At 38.7% G+C, this 18621-nt stretch overlaps 1 protein-coding gene across 1 annotated transcript in view; it reads right to left on the bottom strand.

Annotated features, from left to right (window-relative positions):
* LOC149287574 (neurobeachin-like protein 1) overlaps positions 1-18076 on the bottom strand; it is a 62502-nt gene extending 44426 nt beyond the window's left edge. The window contains exons 1-7 of the mRNA XM_089492768.1: positions 18026-18076; positions 4402-4493; positions 3794-3955; positions 1767-1848; positions 848-975; positions 209-291; positions 15-100 (exon numbers count right to left, since the gene is read on the bottom strand). Of these exons, the coding sequence (XP_089348894.1) occupies positions 15-100; positions 209-291; positions 848-975; positions 1767-1848; positions 3794-3955; positions 4402-4493; positions 18026-18076 (684 nt within the window). The remainder of the gene's footprint in view (positions 1-14; positions 101-208; positions 292-847; positions 976-1766; positions 1849-3793; positions 3956-4401; positions 4494-18025) is intronic.
* Positions 18077-18621: the final 545 nt, after the last annotated feature.

Raw genomic sequence — 18621 nt, 5'->3', positions numbered from 1 at the left:
TTAGATGTGTTTACCTGTCCCCCAGACAGAATTGCTCCAAAGAGATGCAACAGGCAACACTTTAAGCTTTCTTTGAGATGTTCACTTTCTTGGAAACACTCTGCAAATTGAACACAGACACATCTAAAGCACTTGCTTTAAATTTACTTGGTAACTCAAACTTCAGCAACTTTTTGCATCCAGTTAGATATAAATTTGAAATGCTCACGGTAAAAGAAAGGAATAAACTCAACAGTGAGTCCTGCTGCTTTGTACTTCTGTCTGCTCTTCTCCACTGGGCTTATAACTCTTCTGTGAGGCAACAAAGCATAACATTATCGAAACTGCTTATTTTATACAAATAATTCTGGAACAATATGCCCATACACAGTCATCTACAAAACAGCTTACATAGTTTTTTCCTTTTAAATAGGTACTTATGCTGCACAAATGTTTTAAAACAAATTAATTCCCCTTTTATGAACTCATCTTCCTCCCACTCAAGGGTAATGTGGCACCTTATTGCCTGGTGAGCAAGTAAAGCCCCTCAAGCTACCAATCAGTGGTGGCAATTGTCACACCACAGTGTGGATGTGAAAAAATTTGGAAAAGCGTCAAATGTAAAATAATGTGTGTAATAAAAAATAAAATAGTAATGGTTTACATTTTTTAATTAATCTGTCTTGCTAATGTATTAAGTGTGATGAAAATTAATGGTTGTATGTAAATAATAATAATAATATGGTATATATAAATATATATATATTTCCAGTTTATCATGTGAATTTCTATTGAAGCATTTAAGTAAGTCATGAAAATAAAAGAAGAGGTTACATGTAACGTTTCAATGTCTGACAAAATAACTTACCCTGAAACTGTGTGCCTCCAGTTTCGATATGGATCATACAGGCTCTCACAAAAGACCAAGGCATGTCTTACAAAGTCCTCAATGGATGATTGATCCATCACTTCCTTTTCTTTAGTTTTGCTTTTCAACTGCAAATCCAGATCAGGTTTTAAACATTTAACTCTGAATTTTAAGTATCTTTACAACTTAAATGTTTGATAATTGTAATCCTTAAAATATGAATGCATAATTATTTGGATTAATTTATTTATTACATTGGACTTAAGAAACTAATGTGCCTTGATGCTTCTGCCCATTCAGTAAAGATTGGGCAGACAGAACAAGCATCTTGCATTAATGGCTAATAGCTTCCATTGCTACTCTGAACTGGTGAGTTCTCAAGCACTGGAATTTTACTCCTGGCAACCAACTAAGTGGGCTGCCGTTATGTATTAAGAGAAAATGAAATGCATGAACGAAGGCAGAAAATGTATTGCCTAACAGGCAACATTTGAGTTTCTACTAGACTTGTGCCTAAATAGGCGTTTATAATATCACTACGCACACACTTGTAAAACATTTATTGCGTTGGCTTAAGACACCTTTGAACAGTTGACAGATGAGAAACGTTATCCCGGAGCTGCCAGAGGAAATACACGGGGTCATACAAAATGTATGTAAATGTTTGGAATACCTTCAAACACATGATACTCCCTGAAATGGTTTAACCAGTGCCCATTTAGCCACATGGCTTTACTGGAGCACATTATTTTTGTCTAAATGTCCTACTGATCAGAAGCAGAACTGTAGCCACAGGCGTATAAGCCTGGTGCTTTATGCTGAATTACCAATTGCATTTATTTAATATAAAAAAAAAAAAATGTTTTGACACTATGGAAGTACAATCCAAACACATTCTAGAAAACTAACATGATATTACCTGCTGCACATAAAGTGTTGTCATTGTGATCACATGGTTAATGTAAGAACAGCATCCAATCTCCTCTACATTAGACAGGTTTCTGAAAGAGTATGTTTATTATGTGTTAGATCGAAAAATGCAACATGAACAATATACCTTTAATACATAATGGAAAATGGAAACCTCCAGTGTTTAGGGAAGTTGTAAATGTAAAATGCTTTTTTAGTTTTATTTGCGACTATCAGGAAAGATATAATAAAAACAACAAAGCTGCTGGAAGAACAGTAGAATATTACAGCTGGGAATTGTCCAGTTGATGTTATGATTATTAGGCTCCAATAGAAGTCAAATATAAGCTAACTTGGCTGTTACTATAGTAAAAAATAAAAACAACAATATATATTTCACGCAATCAAAAGAGAAAAATTATACAGACAATTGCCAGGGTAGGTGTATGGTAAATATAGATTTTCTTTGTTTGAATGTGTGTTTGAAGGCCAAATTTATTTTCTCTACTTTTTTAATCATCGGAAATCATGTTTGCTTTGTTTGGGCTTGAGGCATACCAACTGATACCTTTTCCATGTATATTTGTTATATTAATAGTTTTTTTAGCTGGAATTTATTATGGGTGGAGGTTTGTTTCCAACAGCGTGCGATCAAAAGTTTTGCCACCATCATGCAATGTATAGTAAAGTAGAAACGCTTTAATGAAATCTAATCAGGTTTAGGCAACATATAGTTTCTTACCCTTTTGTATAAAGTAATCTAGAGTTGAGGTATTTATCTTAAACTCTTTTTCCCCACTTGCTTATCACGGGGGAGGGGGCATGACCATCTCTGAATTGGATTTATTCTAAAACTAGTGAATATTCTATTTACTTTATTATGGCAAAAATAATTTCCAGTGTTCTTGAGATTTCTCAATCTACCTTAAACATAGTATACTATTAATATGTAAATAATTAAAGCCTTCCTATCAATAGATCTTGCACAGAAGTAATCCTTTTGTTATGCCATATTTTTAGTGAGATGCCGGTTAATTTTTTTTTCTAAAATGTTTAACTGGCAAGACTTAATTTTACAGAAGAGTAAAACCTGTAAAGGTGGGCAACAATAAATTTGTTGCAAGCATATCATTCATTACATAGTGGGATTACAATGAATGGCATTATGGTTGTTTGGTTTCTTATGAAAACTGCAAGGACAGAAACGGGTAGGCATAGGGGGATCAAGGTTGGGTTTAATGTCTCCTGGAGTATGATGAGGAGGAAGAGATAAGAGGCGAGGCAGAATGGGAAGTAAGAAACTACAACAGCTGGAAAAAGCCAGCTAAGTCAATTCTGCCTAGTGATACCAAAAGGAGATGGTGTTTCGGTTTTCATCCAGTTTAACTAATTTGTCCACATGTGAAGCACTCGCTTAGGAGTAAACATGTGCAGCTACAGTGCTGTTCCGAGCAAAGGCTGGGAATTATATAGGACTTCCTCATAAGTAATAAATTAATTGGGTTACATATAGGAAGCAGGTTTTTCACACAGATATCAACAGTTAGAAAAAATTATCAAAAGTTAACCATTTGAAACCAACAGGCTGTAGAGACAGATAGACATGCCCAAAAAATATATATATTTTAAAAAGATACAGAATGATTAGTGCGGTTTGGAAGAGGTTGATAATGCTCATGCATTATGCACAAAAGACAGACTGTGCAAATTTGCAAAACTGTTGAATGAAAAGCAAAAAATCTTGTTTATATTTTGGACTGCAGTGTATTTTTGGCCTGCTTTACTTCCCCTTTGTTATATGATGTGGTGCATAAACCGAGGAGCTGCCCTTTGGCATCTCTGTATCCAGAGAAACCCAAGGTGCTTAGTGAAACATTTTAATCAAACTACGATTAGAAGACTTCTTGCTGTGATTAGCAGACTTAGCATTTTGCCATAAACAAGGCACAGAAAATGTCATCTCCTGTCTGTATAGAGAATATCTTTATAAATCCCACACGTAACATAACACCACATTGGCAATGAAAAGTGCAGTACCGGCAAATTATGATGAAAAATTTGACAAGCAACAGTGATAGCGTTTGTTGTTCCTCCTCCAAGCCGTTCGCTGTCTTCTGCACGCAGTATAGCAGCTGAAGTCGAAGTACTTGCAGTATATGGTCTGGAAGCAGAGATAATCCTGGTGGCTCATCATCAACCCTAGAGGAAAAAGGAATCAAAACAAGGTGAATTATTGAGCCTATTAGACACACACTATACTGCCATTTTGCCAATTGTGTGTTGTGTGGCAAATACTAATCAGCTGAATAAGCATGTAGATTTAAAAAATGTCTAATGCCCAGAAGCCCTTCTACAACATGTAACAGGTTGATGTTAATAATAATAATGAGTACAAAATTAATTTATCTTTTATTTATATAGCGCCAACAGTTTACGCAGCGCTTAATCCAATACACATATTCAAGGGGTCTGACAAGACTAGAATTGACAGACTAGGACAAACCAATACATTAGGTGAAGGATATCAATCATCTTTGAACTGAATAAGCCTATCAGGTACTCCCAAGAGATATTTCACCAAATACTTGGATCTTACATTAAAAAAGGTATTCAGTTCACTTTAATAGGTTAGCTGAAAGTAGTACCTGGTTGGCATTTCGTCAAAGTCAACATCAAGAAATTGTTCATAGCTAGATACAAAGCTTTCCAACCATAGGCGGAGATAGTCTGGATCTTTCTACAACACAGAGAACAGGAGTAAAATGATACAGTGAAATAACAGCCGGGGGAAAAAAATAAGTTGAAACCACATACGGTTGTAAAAACCATGACAGACAACAACCAAGGACCTGCACACAAGTTATGCAATATATTTACTATTAACACACAAACTAATGTAATCATAAATTGTTGGCAAAAAAATACAATATCCTTACTCTGGTTTATAAAAGGCCAACCCTAATAACGTTCACCCGCAAGAGCCAAGCCCCCCCACACACACACAATGAAGAGTTACATTATTTTGATGGCTCACCAAATTATATTGGGCAACCCCTGCTCTTGTAAGGGACACTCACCGAGGTTAGCCCTTTATAAATTAGCACATAGTGAAGTCACTAAGTTCTCCTGTACACTTCTTGGGTGATGAACTTTTTTCTTGTACAACTTATAGAAAGTTCCCAGACACCTTAACAGATATAAGATACTATTTTCCATCATAGGGTGCAAATTTTGCCAGATTCAGCAAGAATGAACTGCATGTTCAGTGCATAATCCAGGATTTTCAACAAATCCTGACAAATGCTGGTTTACAATGAGCTGCTGTGGCATGTTCCCCACATGACATACAGTAATTAGCAGAATGAAAATTCAAATATATTTACTTAAAATAACAGTACATTCTTTCATACTGAATGCTACTGCATTATAGTTTATCTTTCAAATGTCTGTGGTGAATAAGTTGTATTAGTATATGTACAACTACACGCAACATCTTTGTACGATAACAAATATCATCACAAATTATTAATGAACTGTTATTTTAAGTTTTCATTAAATATCAACTTCAGGAAAGGTTCCTGTGACAAGATTTTCAAGGTCAAATTATATATACTTGGTCATACTAGAAAACAAAGTCTCCTGGGGACCGGCAGGCTGGGATCTCAGCCAAAACAGGGATTGCATCTAGGGCAGGGCATAAATTCCTTCCGTGTTGCATTGCAACATTAATCTTCGCTACGCAATACCCAGGTTCCAAAAGTCTAAATGAGATCATGTTTATGTAAAGAATGCCAGCGGATAAAATAATAAAAAAAAAAATTTAAGGGAAAGTTCTACAGAAGAAAATATATTTTACAGTAATGTATACACAACTTTAGGTTGACATCGACAAAAAATACGGTTTTATGTATTTTTGCTAGGTTTAACTTCCTCTGCAGACTGCCTTTGTTGTCATTCATGATATTTTGAGTTACTCCTGCTCAAACACCACACTGAGCTCATTCTTTATGGCAATGCTAATGAAGTCTATTCATCCATAGGTTTTCATTGTATTGTCTACCACAGGCAGTATGAAGAGGAGTAGGGATTGTTGTCTAGCAGATTTGCCTGGATAACAGAGCTAGAACACCTACAAATAGCTAACATGCAGCTATCTGTAAAAACAAAACAAAACAAAAAAGTTACTTTTATTTGGTAGTAGTACTAAAAAACAGTAATCATTCTCCTTTAGAGCTGTTCAGTTTTATATTTGCTACTTTAAACTACTGAGCCTGAGTTTATTACATCTGAATTCCGTGGTGACATTTGGTTATTTTTTCCCATTACGTGGGTTGTTCTATTTTTTTCCCTTAAAACAACAGCGTCTTGTGCAAAATTCAACGACATGTAGCCGCTTTCACTTGAGAGTGCCACTGGAAAAGTCTACGTGCTGGTCACTGAATCACAATGTCCTTCTGACACATGCCAAAACCTTCTTCCTATGATCCGTTTCCATTAGCGTTTAAACTGACCACCCAATGTCCCATACAGCCATGCTAACAAACCAAAGGAATGAAAAAGGGAATAACCTGGGGATTTATTTTCCTTGCTTATCATTCGGTAGCAGATTGGAAGATATAGCTCTTCCTCTTCCTAGGCAGGCCAGAAACACTTTAATACCCCAAGACCTCCCCTTACCCTCTCAGCAAAACCCAACAACTGCCAGAAAGAAAACTTTATTGGAAATACCTATGTGCTAGTGGATGATAAGCAAGGGAAAGAAATGTATTGTCTCCCTTGCTGTCCCCAGTAGCACATAGGGGACAAAAGTCTCAAGAAATCCACAACCACACATAGAATCCTCAAGGATCACAAGGATGACAACGGTAATGTCTGGAGAAGGTCCAGAAACTCTTCCAGACTGCATCTTTACAAACAGCACTAAGCAGAATGTCTGCTGATTCCACCCATGCCGTGAAAATTTTATGTGTCCACCATCTTAAGGGGTCTTTTACACCTGTTGGGAACTGAATCCTCTTGTCCAAAGCCGTGGGAGAGCAGTCCCAATTTCTTTGAAATTTTTGAAGCACTCTCATATGGGCTAAAGCTCAATTAACTGCTAATTTGCAGGATGGTGCAATTGATGTATAATTGTTAAATTCTTTCCTCATCAATCTATCTATAATCAGCCGAACCCCCACCTCCCCCAAGGTAAGACAGAGAGGCAAACTCAGAAGTGTACCCTAAACGGATATTCTGCAGAACCCAGAGAGCTGGATCCTTTCCTGGAGCAAAAGAAGGGCACATAATGTCGGTGTATGGACTGACTCTTCACTGACTCTTGAAACTTGGGCTCTCAAAAGGGTTTGATAAAAAAATCTCAGGGGTAACCTTTTTACGAGGAAGCCGCTACTTCTGGAGAAAAAAAAAGTAAGGTAGGCTCCTGCCTTAGGAAGTGTAATGGGAGTTCTGGGGTATTATGTGGTATTTCTTCACTGCCTAGGAAAAGGAGGCGTTATATCTCCGTATGAGCATCATGGACATCTTAGGAAAACAAAACATCTTCCTGGTGACAATGTTGCGACTGCCACCCCCTCCACTCTTTGGTGGCAGTTTTGAATGCTAGAAATGAATGGGAATGCTTTCTGTGCATGCAAAAATTTGTCTGGATTTTCCTGCATATTGTGTCTCAAAACAAGTTCTTGTAACAAATTCTATTACATATTGCAAAGCACACAAGCTGCTTAAACAATAACTACACCAAATCAGCTTTTACCTATGTTAACTTTTTCACACATTCATGACTGCTCATGCCATGAAAACAGTGGGGGTTATAGCCTGAGAGGACAAGGAACGACATGGCATTAAAGCGTCATCATATTCTGCAGCACCGTAGAATGGGTACAGGACGACATAAATGGTACATAATAATTTTCACTTACAGAAACAAAAGGTAAAGAAGAGCTCTGCTCAAACAAGCTTACAATCTAAAAAGAAGTTAGGGAATATTACACAGAAGGTAAAAGGTCATTCATTAAGATAGACCAGTAATGTTAGTGTAATCCAGTGTAAACACTAGATGAATATATAATATTTCTGGGTACTAAAAACCTTACCAGGACAGGTTAAAGGATCTTAACCTATAAAGCCTGGAAAAAAGATGTGACAGGGGGGATATGATAGAAACATTTAAATACTCAAAGGGAATCAACAAGGTAAAGGAAGAGAGTTTATTTAAAAGGAGAAATACTACCACAACAAGAGGACACAACCATAAACTAGAGGGGCAAAGGTTTAATGGTAACATCAGAAAATATTACTTTACGGAAAGGGTAGTGGACGCATGGAATAGCCTTCCAGCTGAAGTGGTAGATGTTAATACAGTAATGTCATTTAAGCAAGCATGGGATAGGCATAAGGCCAAGCTAGATATAGGATAAGGGCAAGTACTAAAAGAAAGTACTCAGAGGTTGGGCAGACTGGATGGGCCTACTGGTTCTTATCTGCCGTCACTTTCTATGTTTCTATGTTTCTGGACATAAGTACAGTCTTATTGGAAGGGATGCAGTTAAGGATTTAGGCTTCTCTAAAGATGTGGGTCTTAAAGGGTTTTTTGAAGGACTGAAGGCATGGAGGATCTGATAGGCTGAGGAAGGGCATTCCAGAGGATGGGGCAGCCCCTTGAGAAATCTTGTAAGTGTGCATAAAAAGTGGAAATAAGAGCGGAAGAAAGATAAAGATGTCAGATGAGCAGGGAGGTCGGGTAAGAGAGTATTGGATATCAGTGAGGAGATGTAGGCAGGGAAACTATGAAGTGCTTTGAAAGCAAGAGTCTGGATTTTAAACTGAATCCTGAAGCATACGAGCAACCAGTGAAAAGATTTTAGTAGAGCGATGGTAAGATAGATAAGTAGTGGTGAGCGCTACAGTGGTTCAAAGCACCAGGGACTGCCTTGCAAGCGAGGAAATCAAAAGTGTAATTTCTAGGTTACATGATCACGTGTTGGAAGTGATCGAAGTAATGCACAATTGGGCATGAAGTTGGCTCTGGAAATGCACGAGCCCAAGATCAGCTCATCAACCCTCTTACTAAGTGCAGGTGCACACTATCAATGAGGGGGGGTTAAGCCTTTTTATCTCTGGCTTGCACTATTCCCCTTTTGCCCAGCCAGACCAATACAAGAAGTGGCATCGAGTTTATACGTTGTAAGTAAAGTTACCGGCATTACAGAATGTGTTGCATACCTGTGCAGTTGCTTCTCTGTTGCCAATTAAAGTAATTGGTAATATAGGCATTCCTTTAATCATCATTCTTTGGTTTCAAGAAAATCAGGTTTTCAGGGATGACATGTTTGTAGAGGTCACAGACATTGACAGCATCTTTTAAACAAGCTGACCATACAGGAGTTACATAAAAGGGCAGGAAATAACTATGGATACGCGCCTTTCTGATAAGAGCTGGTAGTACTTAAATTTCTCAGTAGCAAATATTACCAATCTAATCCAAATTCCTTTCAAAGAGTCAACTATGAAGTAATGCTTGTTTTGCAAGCCAACAATGGACACCAATTCCATTTTTTTTTTTTTTAGAAACTACAAAACTGAATTGAAAAGTAGAATAAAAAATATTACAGTAGTTTTTGATTTTCGGTTCATAGAGCTTTAACAAAAATTAAGCTGATTATTTTATTTGTTCTTTTTTTATGTTACCAACATAAACCAGCTACACATAAAAACACGCCAATGTCTTTTAGCGAGTGACTTTCAATCTCCAGTCTCACGGTCAGATTCTACTGTGATAATATAATCTTTGATTCTATTTTCAATGGTACGGCAAATTATTAGCACCATTGCTAGAAAAGTGGGGTAACCTGCGGTATCACTGAAACGTTCAGCTATCAATGACCCTGTCAAAGAAGCTAATTATTCCTTTGATACATAAAAGTCCATTCTTGTGAGCTAAGTTACTCTACTCTGGAGACCTTTGTATTTTATATCACCAGATGGGTATCTAAAGCATGTGGCACAGTGAGTGCGCCCTCTTTCCTACAGTATCTCACTATTTCTGTCTCAAATGCCTACATGGAAGAACCTCTGAAAGCAAACAGGTCTGAGAAACCTTGGATGGCGACAAAGTTTAAATGTAAAAAGAAAACTAATAATATTTTGAATTTAAAGCATTAACTGAGGTCTAGATTTTGAGGTTTCCAAATATTAAATAGAAAACAGCCTACAGTTATGCAAGCTCACATTCCTGATATTTAGTCTGCTTAAAAAAAACAAAAAGCTTCTATAACTAGAGACAGCCTGCTATGCTAAACTCGACAGTAGTTTTGTATTAAAGCATAACACCCAGTGCATAACTAAACACCACCTATTCAGATAATCCTGCCACGTACAAGCTACAGTATTAAACTGTCACCGTAGATAACTTTATACATGAAATCACACAGATTTTTGTTTCTGTAGAAAATCAGAAGCAGTCACTTCTTAATATATTTAATTAGTAATTACTTCACTATAAAAAAAAAAGGTTATAAAGTCTATATCACAAAAAAAGTCTGCTAACCACATTAAACAGGAACACAAACAATTCAAACTGGAAACTGGATAGTCCCTACAAGACACAATACACACTAAAGGGACAAAAGTATTGGGAGACAAGGACTTTTATGACATTGCATTCCACACGCATAGGCCATAGAATATGTAGTTGGTCCCCCCTTCCACTCATCCGGGAAAGATTTCCACAAGATTTTGGAGAGTTTCTGTGAGCAAAAATGCTCATCTATCCAGTAGAGACTTGTGAGGTTAGGAAGAGAAGGCCCAATGAAACAATCTAATTTTGAAAACTAGACGAGGCTTCCTTCTGGGACGACAGCCATGAAGACCAATTTGATGCAGTGTGCGGCGTGTGGTCTGAGCACTGACAGGCTGACCCCCCACCCCTTCAACCTCTGCAGCAATGCTGGCAGCACTCATACATCTATTTCCCAAAGACAACCTCTGGATATTACGCTGAGCACGTGCACTCAACTTCTTTAGTCAACCATGGCGAGGCCTGTTCTGAGTGGAACCTGTCCTGTGAAACCGCTGTATGGTCTTGCCCACCATGCTGCAGCTCAGTTTCAGGGTCTTGGCAATCTTCTTATAGCCTAGGCCATCTTTATGTAGAGCAACAATTCTTTTTTTCAGATCCTCAGAGAGTTTTTTGCCATGAGGTGCCATGTTGGACTTCCAGTGACCAGTATGAGAGAGTGTGAGAGCGATAACACACCTGCTCCCCATTCACACCTGAGACCTTGTAACACCAACGAGTCACATAACACCGGGGAGGGAAAATGGCTAATTGGGCCCAATTTGGACATTTCCAATTAGGGGTGTACTCACTTTTGTTGCCAAGGTTTAGACATTAATGGCTGTGTGTTGAGTTATATTTGAGGGGACAGCAAATTTACACTGTTATACAGGCTGTACACTCATTACTTTACATTGTAGCAGAGTGTCATTTATTCAGTGTTGTCACACGAAAAGATATAATAAAATATTTACAAAAAAGTGAGGGGTGTACTCACTTTTGTGAGATACTGTATATTGGATGGAAATATTCCAGGGGTGATGCATTCAAGTTAAAGCACACAAAATATAATTTTTATTGCAATTGTTTATGGGTTTCCCTGCAGTGAAAGTACAGTGAAATCAGTAAACATAATGGCTTTTAATAGGCTAACAAAATGATCTGATAAGGCATCAGAACCTGTAAAACCTGTTATATTGCCAGAGAAAGGTCACTTCAACAATCCTTTTACAAAAATATGCCATTAAGCAAGGGCACGTCTAGTATGGGTGAAATATAATGACAGCATGATTCATAATGTATCTATTGCTCGCCATTCCTATGAGACCATCTCAAGTGTCAATCCCCATTGTTTTGCTAGAATCACACACTCCACGAGAACCACTATTGGGAGGTGATTATTTTAATATGCTTCATAAAAATTCAATATACACAATACAAATTTGATGTGACTGATAGCACTTGTATTGTATATTTTATGTAAATGTGCATGCATGGTTTAAGAAGTATGATGTAAGAAATTTGCAAATGCACATGATCTCTGAGCAGCATTACCCTGTTTTGTCTAAATGATAAATGCATTAAAGGAGGCAGTGATGCCCATTTCATTCTGTAATACAGTCAGCTAAGCTTACCGTAGCTGCCAGTACTACTTATGGGAAGATGCTTCGGATATACTAGTTGAAAGAGTTAAAGTATTTTACATCAGTCAAGCCATGATCTGTCAAAATGGTTGCAACCTATATAACAGTTGTAATTCAAATCATAACGTGATGTAATTTAACATGTGAAAGGCTTACAATCTGCCACTAAAATGGAGGAGATACTGAATACAAGAGAAGGAAAATTCTAATGGGCAATAATAATCCTGCAAAACCCCATAACAGGTATAAAACACTACTTCATGAGAAATAAGAATCAATTTATTGGACTAATAATTATTTACCACTTGAGGACCAATGGAAGTCTGTACAATCGTGATATTGTGGACCTTGAGAAAATATATTAATTAAATGAACAGTTTACCATTTAAAGGGAGTGCTGTGGTTTAATCTTCCTTACGTCACTATTCATTATAAAGGGCAACACTGGCATGTTTCTACTGCAAGAAGGGCCGAGCTGTCACTGCAGAAATCTCACTGATTTATCTATAAATCATACAGAGCCAAGATATCCCTGCAGCCCTTCATAATGTATAGCAAAAACAAGGAGCTGAAACCAAAGTGGCTCAGCACTTGTCAAAGAAGCAAATTATTCCTTTGATACATAAAAGTCCATTCTTCTGAGCTAGGTTACTCTAATGATGTATGGTGTATTTTATATCACCAGATGGGTATCTAAAGCATGTGGCACAACGAGTGCGCCCTCTTTCCTACAGTATCTCACTTTAGTGAACAGACCCCATAGAAATTTATATAGCTACAAAATAATTCTAATGTAGAAACAGCACTCCAATATTTCTGGTGATCAAATTGGGCTCCACCAGCAACCCAAAATATCACAAAGTCGCTCGGCACGCCAGTAGTTAAGCGAGGTGTGTTTAATTCAACAACAAGGGCAACGTTTCGACCTTAAGGTCTTTGTAAGGTCGAAACGTTGCCCTTGTTGTGGAATTAAACACACCTCGCTTAACTAATGGAGTGCTGAGCGACTTTGTTCGTGATAGAAAATAATTCTGATATGATCATATTAGCAACATGCAAAGAGTAACAGACATTATGAGAGCATTCAAAAGCATATAAATGTGCGCAAGGCAAACAAGAAGCACTGTTCTCTGATTCAGATTTCAGCTGTTTCCAATTCAATTGGGTGAACATTGCATTTACACTTATTCAGCCATGACTCCCTGCTTCATTCTATGGGGGGGAGCAGCTAATACAAGAAAAAAATATTAATTTACAGCCCACTTACATGGTCCTATAACAGAAGAATGTGCCCCAATGTCCTGTGTGTATAGTTTAAAACATGACACACATGTAACAATTACTTATAAATAAAATATTTGTTTCTGTATATCATTAACACACATAGACTGTCCAATCAAAGGAGAAAGGGGGGTTCTAGTCAGATGCCCAATCTGTTCCATGACCCAGAGTTCACTTAATGGAAATGCCAGGGTGTAGTTCTCCTGGTCATTTCCACTAAGCCACTAGGAGAGCAATCGGTCTCAAACAGAATCTGGAGGCTAAAAGGCTACCCTATAAAATAGCCTCCCACCGTCTAAGCTCCTACTGTGTGTAATGTGCACACAAAGTGAACTCAATCATTTGCATATGTAGGTCAATTTCCTAAAACAAGAAACATATGACTGTTGTAAACAATGTCTCTGAGAGTCATGTGAAAGAGGTACATGAAAAAAATATCTGGTAGGAGAGAACAATGCACTCTCTCCCATAGACTACTGTTGCTTTTTTGGCAACGAAAAGAAGGATTATATATTAACCACTGTTAATTGCTAGGTAGATGGAGTTACCTGTTGACCCTGTTTCACAGATATTACGCGCCTGCTTTGTTTTTTGTGCAACCGTCTACAAGGAACAACTGAGCCATCAGTAACTAAGCTAATAATTAAAAATAATTCCTCTTCCCAGTTCACCTAACATATGTTATTGTTAGGATATCAAACTTTTTTTCTGATAAAAAGAACACCATAAAAAGAAACATGTGTGTGTGTGATATATATATACACACACACACACATATACATATATACACACACATAAATACATACATACATACATAAACACACACACACACCAAAAACACAGGCAGCTCCAGAGGTCCTGCCACCCTTTTAACAAGCTGCCCTGTGGAAATGTTTCGGGGCATCCTACACATTTATAAGTACGCTAGCTCCATAAATGACAAATGGGATTGAAGTTACATATGAAGGTTGAACAGTGGGTAAGAAACTGATTTTAATGCACACTGCACTGGTGATGGGACATTTAAAAAAAACAAGGATACAAAAACAAAATACTAGCAAGAAGCCCCGAAATGCAAGGGCAGCTAATTTAGTTTAAACTTATAAACGTATCATGACGGGTGCACCTATTATTCGAGATCCAGCATCTAAGTTTCCTAACTTTTTCTTGGATGCTTATGGCATATAAATGCACGTCTATCGCACGTTTGACCCGCTGGTCCTGGGCCTTGTCTCATGGTCCGTTTGTGCGACCCTAAGGATTGCTATTTTCATTTTCTTTCTCTCACCCATTTGCCACTTACACGTTACATGATGCTCTCTTTACACCGTGGCCGGGCGGCGCTACTACATGGTGTCCACCTGCTCTGCTGTTCTAGAACATTCACCTGCGTGCCTTTGGATTCCTCATTGTTGTATCCTCTCTTTGCTGGACATGTGCCTGGTCCCCTGTTCCGTTGGTATTACATATGTCATTTCGTGTGATATTGTTATTGCATTTCATTATTGCCCTTCTTTTGTTACGCTTCGGCATGCTGGGAACTACTCCTGTAACCTACTGTGATGCTACCTATGTCCCCCCCTCCCTTTTATCTTTTCTGTATCCCTCCCTCTATTGTTTGAAAAATACAATAAAAATTTGATTTACCCTAAATGCATGTCAACCCAAGTATGAGATGTATAGCGTAAAATTGTATCCTATAAATTACATAGAAATGCACTTATAAAATATTTATGTAAGCAAGTTATTTTTACCTTGCTAGTGTAACAATTAATATATTGGTTAAATTGTTTCTCCTGTTTCTTGTTGATAAAATATAATTTATCAAACACATTAGAGCAGTGGTTTTCAAACCAGTTCTCCAGGAAAACCAGCAGCCCAAGTTTTTGGATATGCAGATTGCATCACAATCTATCAAATGAATACTCACATTAATTTTTTCTTACATGCCTGTTCCTTAAACATACAAATTGTAAGTCTATGCTAATTTACCAAGCCCCACTGTGAATGTCTACACCAGGCATGTTAGGAATGAAAGAGAAGAAGCTGCTAAGCTAATTTTGCACCTATTGATACAGATCATAGTCTCTCCAAAATGAAATAATCTATTACTATAAATTGAAATAAGCATTTAAATTATATTACATTTTCTGCACAAAAATCAGTCATATAATTTGGTAATCTGGGAAACAGACCAGAAGCATCTTGAATCTGACCTAGTAAAAGCCAATAAACAACAATGGAGATCTCTGTTTAGGTGAAATAGAGATAATCACAACAATCGAACTGAAAGAAAAAACGAAATCTTTACAACACCAGATAATATGATAGCAATGCTAAGCATTTTCCAGTTGGTATGTAGCAAGCTTACCACAATATATAAACATTGTGCCTGAAACCTAAGAAAAGATTTCAGCTGTATCCAAGCGCGTGGCACTAAATACCAGTGGCATTGCAATGGCATGTATTTAGTACCAACCCCATCAATGTTATTGTATGAACGGATTTAAATCTTAAACAATGTTTGTACTCTTTGAACAATAATTCAACTTCTGTATTGTGCCAAATACAGTGTAGGGCAGCCAGTTAAGAGACTGACAGAGGGGAGAGGTGTTTGTGAAGCGATGGGACAGGAAGATAAGCCTGGCAGCAGCATTCATGGTGGATTGTAGAGGGGTGAGACGCTTGAGAGGGAGACCAGCTAAAACAGAATTACAATAATAAAGGCGGGAGATAATAAGGGCATGGACAAGAGCCTTAGTGGCATGCTGTGTTAGAAAATGACGGATGCCGGCAATGTTTTTAAGATGGTGACGGTTTTTAGAGACAGACAATGTGGGGGGTGAACGAAAGGTCGGATTCCAGGGTGACACCAACAGAGCGGGCATGAGGAGACGGGGAGATGATAGCACCATTAACATTGAGGGAAAATGATGGGGTAATCTTAGCGTTGGAGGGAGGGAAGATGAGAAGTTTGGTTTTGGAGAGATTGAGTTTCAGGAAACGTGCAGACATCCAGGTAGAGACAGAGGCGAGTTAGTTGCACGATCTAAGACAGAGGGAGAGAGATCAGGAGATAATGGATAGATCTGGGTGTCATCAGCATACAGGTGGTATTGAAAGCCAAAGGATAAGATTAATTTGCCAAGTGTGAAAGTGTACAGAGAGAACAGAAGGGGTCCTAGGACTGAGAGGGGGAGGGGAAGTGTCACTGGAGAAAGAGACGCTGAAGGTACGATCAGAGAGGAAGTGAGCCATGAGACAACAGTGTCACGGAGACCAAGAGCATGAAGAGTTTTAAGGAGAAAAGGGTGGTCCACAGTGTCAAAAGCAGCAGAAAGGTCCAGTAGGATTAGCATGGAGTCGTGACCCTTGGATTTAGCAGTGAGTAAGTCACCAGAATCAGGAATCTGCACACACACCACAGGAACTCAGGTGCTTAGCTGTGCCAGGAAGGGCCAGCTCCCCAGTAAATCAAAATAGAAAAAGGCTCCAGGCCCTCAAGGGTTCCACTCAGGCAGGTTTATTGAGGGAGAAGGACAACCTTCCTCCCTCAAAAAACCTGCCTAAGTGGAACCCTTGAGTGCCTGGAGCCTTTTTCTATTTTGATTAGCAGTGAGTCATACGTAACTTTAGTAAGGGCGGTCTCAGTAGAGTGTAGAGGGCGAAAATCAGATTGAAGAGGGTCAAGTAGGGAGTTGGAATCAAGAAACTTAGTCGGGTATAAACAATTCTAGACCAATATTCTAGAACAGCACCATATTTCTGCATTGGCTTAGCACAACTACAAAGATGTTAGGGAGATGCAACAGGGTTTCTGCTTTCTGCAATCCCAGCATCCTTTTCTAAAAACAGCAGCAGACACAGGGAATACCTCCTCAGTTGCTTAAGTCTCCACTGGAGAGTTTTTGCAACAATATATGAACTGTTAAGTATGGTGTTCACATGATTGCAGCACCAGCCACACTTTAATTCGATGAAAAAAGCTGGTCTCTGAAACACCATTTTCGCTCCCACGTTTGGTGTCTCTCCTTCCTTCAACAGCGATGCCTTATACCCCATATATGCCACTCTGCCTCCCTGATATGCCTTATACCCTCCTATATGCCACTCTGCCCCATGATATGCCTTTTAACCCCCTATATGCCACTGCCTCCAGAAATGCCTTATACCACTATATGCCACTGTGGCATATAGGGGGTTAAAAGGCATATCATGGGACAGTGGCATATAGGAGGTTAAAGGGCATTTCTGGAGGCAGACTGGAATAAAGGGGGTTAAGAGGCATTTCATGGGGCACTCTGACACTGCTTCTGACTCCCTGGTGTCTGGTGGGGGCAGCGGGTGGAGGCCGGCGTTCATGAAATTAAAGACGTGGGACGAAGTACTGAGGCACGGCCATTGGGCGGCGCGTGCAAGCCTTTAATTTCATAAGGCGCCGGCGGCTGCACAACGCCCACTTTCAATCCTGCTCACAGACCGTGACCGGGGCACTTAGTCGACACCATTGAAGTTGAACTCTTTTAAAACAGCCGTCCGCCGCCATACAGTGTTTGGCAGACGTTGATGCCCCATGGAGGTGGCCCCTGATGCTGATCGTGGTGTTGCTCAATGCGTTTGAAGTCATGACAGTCCTGGCAAGTCAATTGTCGTTAACCCTTTGTTTTCAGGTGACGTGCCCGGACAGTCAATTGTCATTAAGGGGTTAATAATAATTTATGTGAACTAGAATGCAAGATTTTCTACTACTACTTTTAGTACTTTACTAGTTGGTTCAGGAACACTTACCTTACTGCAATATAGCATCCACAATTCATAGAGCCTCTCTCGGGACGCCATATCTTGATCCTCTCTCCACAATTCCAGGGGAATACTTCAGACTGTGTCAGTAACCATTGCCTTCACGCCTTCGGTCATTTACATTAAAGATCCTGCAAATGTACAGGGAGCCTTGCACAAAACAAACAATGCAGAGAGGCACAAAAGGCGAGTCTCCTGCAGATCAAACCAGTGCAAAACCAGCTCAACAGGACACTGAAAAGCTGGGCAAGGTTGATACGCTTTTAGAATCCTCAGAGTACGAGCAAAAGAATTTATATTTTGTTTTTTTTAAAACCGGCAACATTCATGAGACTTAATTTTCAAAGCCAACTCATTTTAATTGTTTCCAATTCCAACACTTCAGCTGCAGCAGTATGATGAAAGGTTGGCTGAAATATCCACCAATGAAAATTTTGACAATAGCATCAGGAAGATCTCCAAGTTTGGGATGAGGATTAAATGGCGAGTCACCTACAGAAAGAGACATCAATTATTTAAGGAAGTATACACCTGGATGCAAGAATAAAAAAAAAACAAGCAATTGGTTCTGTACTTTCACTCAT

This window comes from Sceloporus occidentalis, unplaced genomic scaffold, assembly GCF_023333645.1.
Source record: "Sceloporus occidentalis isolate IW3139 unplaced genomic scaffold, rSceOcc1.0.p SCAF_59, whole genome shotgun sequence".
Classification (NCBI taxonomy): domain Eukaryota; kingdom Metazoa; phylum Chordata; class Lepidosauria; order Squamata; family Phrynosomatidae; genus Sceloporus; species Sceloporus occidentalis.
The sequence above is the reverse complement of the archived record's forward strand: the minus strand, read 5'-3'. Positions and strand labels throughout refer to the sequence as shown.